The following is a 12088-nucleotide window of genomic DNA, read 5'->3' as shown; positions in this document are numbered from 1 at the left end:
TTGCTTTGCAACCCATTACTGTATTTTAGTGCATTCACTGCTTTTGCTGTGCATTTTCAGAGGATTTTCATGCCAACAAACAGAATTCTCTTCTGAAATATCTTAGTCAAATTTCCTGAGACAGTAGACATAAAAGCTGATATATAGAGTGCATGTCAGCCTCACTTCCCAATTATTTATAATTCATTGACAAAATCCAATGGAAGATTTGTAAAGATACTAAGATTCTGCACGTTTCTGTGGAAAACTGCTCATAGCCAGAAAAGGGGAAAACTGAGTGCCCGCTGCAGAGGTCAAGCTATCTTCTTGTTGGCCAGCCAGCTTACCTGATAGTCAGTGCTGCTCAGAACCAGGCTGAGCTTAAGCTGTCCAGCATCATAAAGACAGAGGAAAAACTAGGAGTACTTGGAATTGTGTTAGAAAAAGGAATTAATGCTGGAGGGTTTGGGGGTAGAGAAATAGAAGTATGACTGTTGGCAGAGAAGGCTGAAGACATGGGAAGGTCTGTAGGATGGCTGGCCTACAGAAGAACAAAAAGAGACCAGCTGGAGAGAAAGAGAAGCACAGAGAATATGGGTTCCTAAGGAACCAAGTTTTACCAGTCGTGCTGCTGCCATTTGATCTTTTGCAGTTCTCGTCTGCCTGTTTCCTTTCACATCCTACTTTATCCATTGGTTTCCAGATGAAAAGAAACACTGAAGAGAAAAAGAAGTTTGCACCTGAAAACCCACTTCCAGAGCACACAACAGACGAGTAAAATAATTTTTTACAAATAGGAAAGAAAAATAGAAAATATCATTGTAGAAATCTAGCTATTTGAGTAATGGGAGGGCCTCTAAACTCCAACTGCAGTTGTTCTCCACAATACACAACCTCTTCTTTGAATCAAGCAGAATCTAGCGCAACATTTGCTAAGTAATGAACTGGTACACGGAAACAGAATGGCTTCAAGAATAAGGAGGGGGGTTGTTTCCCTGTGAAATACGCGCAGGTTACAAAGCAGTTCCCTGCTTGTGGCTGCCAGCAAGAACGAATAAACACCTAACTGCAGAGGGAATTCTTTTGGCCTGCTCTGGCCAGGTAGAGCCTAACACTTCATCCATTAGAGGGCAGTGCCGTATGCCAGCATGCCTACCCCCTGTTTTGCACGCAGATTTGTTTGAAAATTAACTACTGCTGCTGCTCAGGAAGTAACGTGTTCATCTGACGCTCTTCAGAGCGTTTATTGCTCTGGCCAGGATACTCAAACACACGTAATATTTGACAGACTTTACCTGAAACATTACCGAAGGCTAGCCCTGATAAAAAGCTAATCTTTTCATCCCACTCCTCTGAACTTTCATCTTCCTTCCCTGGTGCCTCACCTGCCATCTAAATGCTTTCATTGTTTCAGTAGACACTTTGCATTCCTGAGGCAACAAACCGAGCTCAGACAACCTTAACTGGGTTGCTTACAGAACAGCACAGTGCTGGAAGGGTGAGCAGCAAACTGTTACCACGCAGCCTTGATGAGGCCTTTTGGAAACGCCGTGGCAGAAAGCGGCACCGACTTGTGAGACGGGTTTCTGTTTTGATTCAGCAAGACAGTGTTTTGAACTGATAATTCTTCCTGAATGATGGAGGAATGCTGCGAGACGTGGCGATACTCCAAACTATCAGCTGTTCATACCCTTCTATTTACGCTATAGTGCTCCCTGCAAAGCACAGACGCAGAGCAGAGCCCCGCCTGTATCAGTTTTCCTAACCTCCAGAAGGCACGGGGGAGGAGGCCTTATTTCTTAACGAGCTGTATAGATTTATAACTTTTGCTGTTTCTACTAGGATTTCCATAGGAAACAACCCAGAGCACCCATATGCACTGTGCAACCTGTGAATAAAGGCCTTCACCGGCACGCAGAACTCAGTGAGGTGACAACAGGTGCGTGCGGTGACCCCGAGCAGGGACACGTCCCGATCGTTTCCTTTCCCAGTTGGCAGCAGAAGAGATGCTGAACGTCACGTAGGGTTCGCCTGGCCGCCCTCCAGCTTCTCGGCACCTGGCGAAGGAGGAGGAAGGGGCGGCCGTAACGGGCCGACTCCACCCGCCAGGGAGGCGCAGCCGCTGAAGGGGAGCCGCCTCGCCCTCCCTGCCGCCGCGGCCCCCTCGGCGGGGCGGTGCCGGGCGGGGCGGAGCCGCTCCCCGCGTCAGCCCAGCGCGGCGGGCGGGAGGGGCCGGCGGCCTCGGCGCTGCCGCGGCGGGAGAGGCGCCGGCGGGGTCGGCGGCTCCTCGCGGGAACAAAGCGGGGCCGGCGACGCACGGTGAGAGGCCGCGGGGCGGCCGAGGCGGCGTGACGGCTCCCGTCCCGAGGGCCGCTCCCGCGACCGGGCCCGGCCGGGGCTGAAGTGGGGGTACGGGCGGGGAGGGGCGCCGAACGGGGTGAGAAGCGGCGGAGCAACATGGAGGTGCGGCCCGCCTCAGGTTGGGGCGGGCCGGCGGATCGCGAGGGCTCGCAAGTTCGCGCCGCGGCTCCGCAGCTCTGGCGGCCGCCCTGGTCGCCGCGCCTCCCGCTCTCCTTCCCTCCTTCCCGCCCGGCGGCGCAGCCCGAGGTACAGCCGATTGCCGACGGCTGGGATTCGAACCCCCGGCTGTTCCTGTTGGCCGTGGTATTTGTACTAATCGGGTGCCTAAATGTAGGCTGTGGTTGTTATCTAGTGCTGTTTCAAGGTTTCTTTCCTATATTGAATACGCGGTGTTGGATTAGAGTCTAGACGTGCAACGTTTGGCTCGTTGTAGGAGTATCTGAAGGGAAAGTGGACCCGGTGACTCTTTTTCGAGCTTCTTAACGCCTTTCTCCCTCAAAAAATTACAGAGCGCAGCCAGAGGAGGAATGGATGTAACATGATAGCCCTGGAGTCCTCAGAACGCACTGTGAAGATTCGGTTTTTTGGTTAAGCGCGGCGAAGAAAATGGATGAATCGGCTCTGCTGGATCTGTTGGAGTGCCCCGTGTGCTTGGAGCGCCTCGATGCCTCGGCCAAAGTCTTGCCTTGCCAACACACGTTCTGCAAACGCTGCCTGCTGGGTATCGTCAGCTCTCGGAACGAGCTTCGCTGCCCCGAGTGCAGGACTTTAGTGGACTGCAGTGTTGATGAACTTCCGAGCAACATTTTGCTTGTTAGACTACTGGATGGCATCAAACAGCGGCCGCGGAAGCCTGGCACTGTTGGTGGGACCGGAGGTGCAAATAATTTAAGGGTCCCCATCACTGCTAATTGCGGATCCAAGGACCTGCAGAGCTCTCAGGCTGGGCAGCAGCAAAGGGTGCAAGCACGGAGCCCTCCTGTTAGGGTAAGTAGGAGGGAACGTGGTACATTTTGTTGAGATCCTTTTCCTCTTGGTTTCAAAATGTTATTTGCCTTTGTTTCAGGATGAGATCGGTCAGGTAGTGTATGTGGCAAAACAAATTATTTTGGACAGTTGTTGTGGATGTCTGGCATCAGTTTTCTTATTGGCGATGGTTTATTGCTGTGTAAATATCGATGATTAGGGATAATACTTCCATACTGGAGATCTTACTTTGGCTCTTGCCCTCTCTGGTTAGCTGTACGCTTCCTGCAAAGTAGGTATGATGAGTATTAAAGATGGGAGGGAAGTTAAGTTCGTGTTGAAGGTGATGGAAGTTTTGCCTTTGGCTTCTAAAGAGCTAAGCTTTGACTTTGAAAAAGAAGAGATCTTTGAATTGCCGTAGTTTGGTAAGTTTGTTTGTCCTTTCAGTCCTCACCCTGTCAGTCCTTTTCTTCTTGAAAGTATTTTTTGAAGCAATTAGAAGAATCAGTGTGCTGTGATTGGCAAACACTGCCTTAAGCCTGTGCTCTGGTTCCTTCACAGGATCCATGCGACTTGTGAACTTTGTTGTGCCTTATGATCGAGACTGCAGTGCCTTGTTTATGGTTATCTGTTCTATAGCCCTTATCAGGAAATAATCATTTATGAGACTACCGACCTTGCTCTGTTATGTCTTAGCAGGAAGGCAGATAGGCTTCTCTGAAGGGTCCTGCTGCCTTCCTGGGGATGTTTCCTGTCCTGCGTTCCCGTGATGGACATACACTGTCTGAATGATTCATGTTTCTTACCTTCTTGCTGAATTTAGCGAAATGTCCTATGGAGTTTCAGGGAGAGGGTTTAAACATGTACTTGGCAAGGCTAGTCTTTATCTTTAGGTACATCTGAATGTTTTGGTTTGCTTACCAAATGAGGAAAAGCTTATACATAATTCTGGAGACAAATAAGCGTTTTGACTGGCATTTCTAAAACGTCTTCGATGCACCTCCTAAATTGGCATGAGAATTTCAAGCACAGGTGTTCCTTAATTAGATTGTATTGTTTTAGCTGCTGGATAATCTCATTAGGTTCTTCCCTCTAGAATATAACAATGATGAGTGTCATGCTGCTTCCTGCGAATGAGTTTTGATCTGTGTGTGTATGTTGGTAAGGGAGAGGAGGTGATGTACTTCTGTTTTAGAAGCTAAGCCTTGAAAGCAAGTTCTGTAGGGGAAAAAAAAACACCAGCAGAATCAAAACCAATCATGTGGTCTTGTCCATAACCCTGAGGAGTTTGCTATGACATCTTGCTTTTTCAGAAGCTCTTCAGCTCAAAATAGAGCAAAAATGAGCATACAAAAACAAGTTATATGGATATGTGTATTTTCATGGGTGCCTTTTTGGAGAAGACTTGTGGTGTCGGGATGTAGTGCATATGCAAGTGGGTGCACACCAGAGTTTCTCAAAGGCTCAGTAGAAAAATAATAAAATGGAATATGGAATATTCTTTTCAGTGTTGCATAACAGGATGTTGTGGAACACTTACATTTCCAGATGTTGCACAGAGTAGAAAGTGATAACGTATGGAATGTTGCTTCAATTCGTTAGCTGTTTTATAGCATGTGCCATTAAAATTGTGACCATGTGGATTCCTCCTGCAATTAATTGATACTCTGTGTATGCTAGTGGTAGATGTCAGTGTTTTACAGTAAGTCTGAATAAGTCTTTGTTTCTGGAGCTTCAAAGCTATTTAGAGTAACACAGGCATTCTTGTGTCTTCTTTCCTTTGGGAGACAGGAAAGATGATCTCTCATCCTCTGTCCACTTTGTCCAGAGCCTTCTTTTAATGAGGAGGCCAGTGCTTTTAAGAATGAGCCTGCTCTGAGGAATGATAATGGGGGTGAAGGAACAGTATTTCCTTTTTCTATGTTAAATTGTTTAAAAAAAAACAAAGTTCAGAAGACAGAATGCCAGTTGAATGGACAGTGTTGAAGTGAATGTTGTATTTGTTTTGTGAGCTATAGCATAAAGATGGTTTCAAATACTGTTCTTCTCTGGGAGCTGGGGAGAAAAATCTGTTTCTGGATGAGTGGCAGAGTCAGATTTCCTGAACTAATTTTGCTGAAGGGGAACTAATAAATGAAAGTTGCTGTTACGTTAAATGAAGTGAATGTGGGTGAAGGCTGTCAAGTCATAAACATTCTGCTTATACCCTGAAGTAATACTAAACTCAAAAACGCCCTTTCAGAGGATGCCGTAGTGGAGAGAAAAGGTTAATTCAGCATGTACTGCAACGCCATTTCCTGAGCTGTATCAATGGCTGTGAGACTGCCAGCCCTGTTGTTTTAGAGTTGTGCCTATATTGCATTCTCTGGGTGTATGTGGTGACACATGGCAATAAACAAACAAATGATTCCTTGTGCCTTAAATCTAATAAAGCTGGGGGTGATGGGGGTTAATGTGCCTTGCACCTCATATTCCTCCCTCTGCAATAACCCTGTTTCTTTCTGTAGCCTGTATAATCTCTCACCACTAAACAAGTGCTGTTTCTTGGTATGAGTTCTAAACCTCTTTGTGTTCCCTTCTGTCTTGATGGAGAAAGCCCTCTGCACCTTTCCCTGACTGCCAGTTGGACAAAGGCAGCACAGTGCTATGCCTGATGGAAATTGCTTCAAATGAGTGTCCAGCTCTGCTGTTCTGAGCAGCCACCTTGCCAGGGAGAACAAGTGGTGGTTGAGCTCCTTATTTTTGGTGTGGATAATAATTTGGTGCCTTTTGAAGTCACTTCCACAAGGGATGTCAGACAAGTATTATCTTGAGTTCCTTATGGCAGTTTTAAGAGGGCATGCTTATTGCTGGAGGCTTAAGCCTACTGTGGGCATAAGTTGGGAGGTGCTGGAGAATGTTCTAGTTGCTGTAGCAGAGGATAGGTTTAAGTTATGTAATGTATGTCAAATGTATGTCTTGGGCAGTACAAATTCAAGGGGAAAAAAGAAGTTATAAATTTTCATGCTAGTTTATTTATGGTTCAACTAGTTAACAAAGTTAGGGTTGTCTTTTCCACGGAATCTTGAATGGAGCTGCCTAGGTGGTCTGAAAGCTGCCCAGAGAGGCTGTGGATGCCCCGTCCATCCCTGGAGGTGTTCAAGGCCAGGTTGGATGGGGCCCTGGGCAGCCTGGTCTGGTATTAAATGTGGAGATGGTGGCCCTGCATGTGGCAGTGGGTTGGAGATTCGTCTTCCTTGAGGTCCCTTTCAACCCTGGCTATTCTGTGATTCTGTTTTTCATCTGTTGCCTGTAGGCAAAATAGATAAGTGGGAGATAAAGATATTTTTCCTTCCCAGAAAATTGGCCAAGCCTGATGGATTTGATACTTACACTGAATGGGTATTGATGGTATAATCTGAGTGAGAAATGGTAGAGAGAAATCTTACAGATTTCAGATTTAAGAGTAATCTTAAATTGGAACGGTCATAAAACTCCTTTTTTTTCTTCATTTTCATCTTAAAAGCAGAATCTTCACTGCAGATGGTGATGTTTCGTTGAAACAAGAAGGTAAAGGAACATTACAGGCTCTTAGGAAATGCTCGCTTAAGGTGCTGATGGGGCTTCCTCATTTCTTTAATAAATTCTTGTTCTGAGCATTCCGTTTTTCTTAACCACTAACATCTCAGTTGTTTGAGATATGTTCTTGTAAACTGAGGAGAAAAGAAGCCCACAAACAAAATCTTATTCCGCAGGCTTCTACTAATGAGTAGGTGGCAGTCTGGCATTGTGTTGTGACCCCACGCTTCCATTCTGATGTGGGTGTACCCCAGGTTCGAAAAGTAAGGTTTAAGGTTTTAACAGTAAAATATTAAACTCCATTGCATTCTAATAGGTTTGCCTGGGAACTGCTGAAGCAGCTGCAAGGCCAAGAAAGAGAAGAGGGAGATCGAGGCTGTCTTTTCCCAGTGGTGGTGTCTGAAATGGGCGCTCAGCTTTGGGCAGCGGGTCTGATGGGCTGCCTTCTCTTCTGTTAGGGCCTGGGAAGTGTGACCTGTTTATCTGTCAGATTTGATGGGTGGTGTTGGCAGTGAGTTTTCCTTTGCGCTCAAGAGCTCTGAAGGAGAAGAGGCTGTGCTGGCAGCCTACACAGCTGGACTTTGGGGCAGGATTCTTGGACCCGCTGGGAGCTGAAGTGAGTGTTGCAGCTGTAGGCACGGTGCTCACTGGCCAGCTGATACCTTGGCGAGTCTTTGTTTATGTCAGGAGAAAACCGTGGGATTGCAAATGTGCTATTCATAGATCTGCAACTTGAACAAAGAATTGAAAGTAAACATGAGGTCCACTTGGGGTTTTGACCACGCATAACAGCAGATGTTGAATGGAACATGTGTTTAAAATCTGCACCGAACAAAAGTCAGCAGAACAAAACAGTACTCAGAAATGCAGATGTTTACCAATAGGACACTTAGCAGAGGCCTGTATTGTGATGATAGATCAGGTTATCAAGTGTACCTCTTGGAAAAAATCCGCTCTTGTAGAAACATGCAGCTGCTAATGCAGTTAGTTTCATGCCTGGTATTTGTGCTGATAAGTTAGCGAGTCATTACCTGGCAGTGCTTGATTTTTGGGGTCTGTATTTTTGGGGTCTGCACCAAATCTGCTGTTTCTTTCTTTTTTTTTTTTTTGTAAGAGAAGTTTACTGTTGTCTGTGCAGTTTGAGTCACATTTCTGCGTGTGTTCTTTCTTAGGAAAGTAGGAAGAAGCAAGGTGCAACTCAGAGGGGTTTGCTGTGCTGACTGCAGGGAGAGCTGTTCATTTCTATTCGGCAGACATGGTTAGGAAATATTTTGAGAAGCCTCTCTAAAACACGCACATGCACTTCTGTTGCCTCTCACACTTTCTGAAGCAACAGATTTTGATTTTACATCTACAGTTGCTTGTACCGTTTTAATTACTTCTTTGTAAGCCTTCTTTATGCTATGTTAAGCCAGATCAAAATTTAACGGAGATTATGAATATAGAAGAATAGCAGATTATCTCTTTATTAATGTGTATGGCTGCTAGATAACTAATTAAGTAGAGAAAAGGAGGACGAGCAGTAGGAAGAATTATCTCCATCTGACAATGCTGGGCTAGGAGTCAGTGCTTCCGGGCTCAGTTTCTGGCTTTCCCACAGATGTCTGTTACAACCTTGAGCCAAGTCACCCGCAGCCCTTTGTGCCTCTGTTTCCCATCTGCAGATATGACTGATAGTACGTCCTTTGTCTGAGTTGCTATTTAAACTGCGTACTCTGTAGGGCAAGGATGGACTTTTTATTTTGGATGATGTATAGTGTTTTACAATGGGTCCACAGTCTCAGCTGAGGTCAGCAGATACCGCAGCGCTCTCACTAAATAGTTGACTTCCAGATTACTGAAGAGCTGTTGATAATCCATTTCCTGGACCAGAGATGGTGCAGTGCCTAGTGTTGATTTGTTAAAAGGATTTCCTTTTGTATTTGAGTGTTTGATAGCCACGTAAATGTCTGCCTTTTCTTCACTGAGACGCTTAAAAATAGCTGGAAGCTGGTGTTACATTCTTTATCTTGGGAAATTTGTATCTGACTGGAAGACCTGTGTGTAGATGTGAGTGTATTTTGAAAGGGATGAAAAGAGAATATCTAATGTGAATGATGCTGCTAGCGCTGAAATATTTAATTCCATGCTTTGAACCTTGATAGTAGTCTTTCTCTGCAAGCTGACAGAAATCTGCTTGATGAAATAGGTGAGAAACTGCTCTGATTCCTTTATTATACTAATTAGGTTTTGAAATAGCTTGACCTAAAAAAAAAGAAAAAAACAAACAAACCCAAACCAAACTCAAAAATAAATCCGCAGTGTGGGTTTGGCCCTTAAATCTTCTGGTTTTGTCGCTCTCTTACATGTTTGCATGTTCATAATAGTGTTGTGTGAGGGCTGCTCTGAATGTAATGCCTCCTACTTATGATGTTGGCCCATGACACCGGGGGCAGATGGTGGTATGGCAGTAGAGGCTTCCTACCTATATTGTGGTCTGTTTTGTTTCTGTGTGACAGACGGTAGCAGGACAGCCTAATAGAATGGCGTCCTACATAGAAGTGCCTAAAACAAAGGTGTGCCATTGAATTCCTCCATGCAGGAGAAGATGGCACCCGTTGACATCATTACGGGCGACAAGATGCGGTGCTGCCCCTATGAGATGGAGTTAAAATTGCAGTCTGCAGATTGGTGGTGTGTGAATTCCCCATCTGTGGAAAAAGTTCAAGATGCTGCCCTCTGCGGGTAAGGTGATGTGCACTGTCTTCTGGGATTGGAAGGAGCTGATCCTTATGGATTTTCTGGAAGCTGGACAAACCCTGAGCTCTGACATCATCTGATCGTGATGCTAAGCTGAAGACTTCCAGAGTCAGGCCAGAGAAAAGAAACTTTCTATTGCAACACAGGAATGCCATAGCAGTTTCTAAACAGTACTGTACATTGCTTATATTGGCTGTCCTGTCTCACCACATCTAGTGTTTGGTGCCTTCTGGCTTCCAGGCCAACGGAAGATGGACTGTGTGAGCAACATTTTCCTTGCAACGCTGCTGTGAGAGCAGCTGTGACACAGTGGGCCAGCTCTGCTGGTGCAGATTGATTTTCTTTTTTTTCTTTTTACAAGCACAGCATGCAGGCTTTTCTTCACGGCTGGCAAAAATGCATAGCTAATGGCAGTGACTGTGTTTAAAAAGTAGTGTTTTGCAGCTGGGAATTCCCTCTATCAAATAGTGTTATTGTGCTCTTTGTATCTGTTGTAGTTTCCATGGAAATAAATGAAGCATTACCTTCATAGTGGCACACCTATAGTTATTTGCTCTTCAGGAAGAGGAGGGCCTGTCTTAACTTCCTTTCATTTCCTGATTTAATATTGGTATTCCTCCATCACTGGAGATGTGTTTAAATTTTACAGTGGTGTGGGTTTTTTTATTTTTTTTGCACTCTAACTTGGCTATTTACAGGTTTTTGCTTTGATCATTCAGGAAAACATAAACTTCTGCACAAAAAAGATGCTTAAAGCCTGTATTTTTAATGGGTTCATGAAGGGTAGCAGTCTTTGTTTTTTAATGGTACAAAAATCTTTTATTCTTTTTCTCTTTATTGCCATAGAAATCAGTACGAATACAGTTATACGGTTGCTTTACATAGATGGTCCAGGTTCTAGTTTAAAAATAAAAGTCACAGTAGTACTATTGCTGTGTTTCTTTCAGCATTTTGCTGAGCTTTTTTATGATTGGTGTCTCTTGTTCTGTGGCTTAAGAGATGCACTGTAAGGTAGGAGAAGCTAGAGGGGGTGATTAAAACGGGGCTCACCAGGAAATCTTTCTTCGTCTTTCTCTTTTGCCTGAGTGAAATGGTTTTTAAGTGGTATTTCCTCTTCCTCATTTTACACATGCGTGTAGGCCTGCTGTTCTCTGCATTCCTAAAACTGCAGGTGTACTAATTAAACTTGGAATTCTTCTCTTCACTTGTTTGTGTTTCAGAGGACTTCCCATTGCAGTGCCTCCTTTGTATCATGTGCTTAGCTTCCTCCTTTGGCTCCATCGCTGTCCTGTATTCACCCATATGATCTTTGATCTTACATAATGTACTTCTTCCGAAGAAAAAGAAAACATATCTTGCTTCCCTTTCCTGTCCAACTTGCCCTGGACTGTGTCAAAGTTAAGGAAAGTAAAATAAGCAACAAGGAAAAAAAAAATGCTCTGACGTGTCTGGACTGCAGAAGCTCGCGTGGTGTTTATGATTACCTACTGAATGAATGAGGGCTGTAAAGCACAGGTTAGTGCTGCTACGTTGATTAGCCTCCTTCAGTTGTGAAAGGAGTGCCGTCTCCTTTTTATCACTGGCTGTGTGTGTATCTTAATGTGGATAGAAATGTGTCTCAGTAATTAAAGCTGAGGTATCATCTGGTCAGCTCTGTGCACACGTTACCCTTCTTACACAAAGGGAAATGTGCATCTGTTATGTCTCAGTCCCAATCAGATGCCTCTTTTTTAGGCACAAAAGCTTCATCTCGGAAAATCAACAGTGAATTCTTGGGTTAGTTGTATTATGCTAATTTCTTTGCTTTTCTTTTCAAATTACCCCATGGGAATCTTTTTAAGAGCAGCTCTTTTGGACCAAGAATGCCTGTTTAGAGGTGAGCTGGATTAATTTTAGGAAATGAGCAGCCCTGAAGTGGGAGAATAGCATATTGAGAGAAAGCAGACTATTCTGCTCATTCCTCACCCTCCAAACTTGTGAAGGCTGCTTCACAGAATCACAGAATGGCCAGGGTTGGAAAGGACCTCAAGGATGATGAATCTCCAACCCCCTGCCACATGCAGGGCCACCAACCTCCCCATTTAATACCAGCCTAGTCTGCCCAGGGCCCCATCCAACCTGGCCTTGAACACCTCCAGGGATGGACGGGGCATCCACAGCCTCTCTGGGCAGCTGTTCCAGCACCTCACCACTCTCATAGCAAAGAACTTCCCTCTGACATCCAACCTAAATCTCCCCTCCTTCAACTTAACATCATTTCCCCTTGTCCTCCAAGCTTGTGAAGGTTGCTTAAGCCTTTCTGATATGTCTTGACAAAGTAATAGATACCTTGACTCCGGCGCACGTTCAGAGTACTGAAGAGCAGTGATATAGCGTGTGTTATTTATACATTTGTAGCTGCCTGTAGATCTGAATGAGGAAAAAACAACCTGTCAGAACAACCCAACAGAAGAGCTTCAAAGGTAGCTTCCAAGAAATGATGCGC

At 45.0% G+C, this 12088-nt stretch overlaps 1 protein-coding gene across 1 annotated transcript in view; it reads left to right on the top strand.

Moving 5' to 3' along the window:
- The first annotated feature begins 2225 nt into the window (after positions 1-2225).
- The window catches only part of SH3RF1 (SH3 domain containing ring finger 1), a 73348-nt gene continuing 63485 nt past the window's right edge, over positions 2226-12088 (top strand). The window contains exons 1-2 of the mRNA XM_042829810.1: positions 2226-2298; positions 2850-3327. Coding sequence (XP_042685744.1) covers positions 2947-3327 — 381 coding nt within the window. The 5' untranslated portion in view covers positions 2226-2298; positions 2850-2946. The remainder of the gene's footprint in view (positions 2299-2849; positions 3328-12088) is intronic.

The sequence above is a fragment of the Centrocercus urophasianus genome, unplaced genomic scaffold (assembly GCF_019232065.1).
Source record: "Centrocercus urophasianus isolate 14NV4802_14NV808 unplaced genomic scaffold, USGS_Curo_1.0 seq_32, whole genome shotgun sequence".
NCBI classification, from domain to species: domain Eukaryota; kingdom Metazoa; phylum Chordata; class Aves; order Galliformes; family Phasianidae; genus Centrocercus; species Centrocercus urophasianus.
Note: the sequence above shows the minus strand (reverse complement) of the source record. Positions and strands in the feature narration are given on the sequence as shown.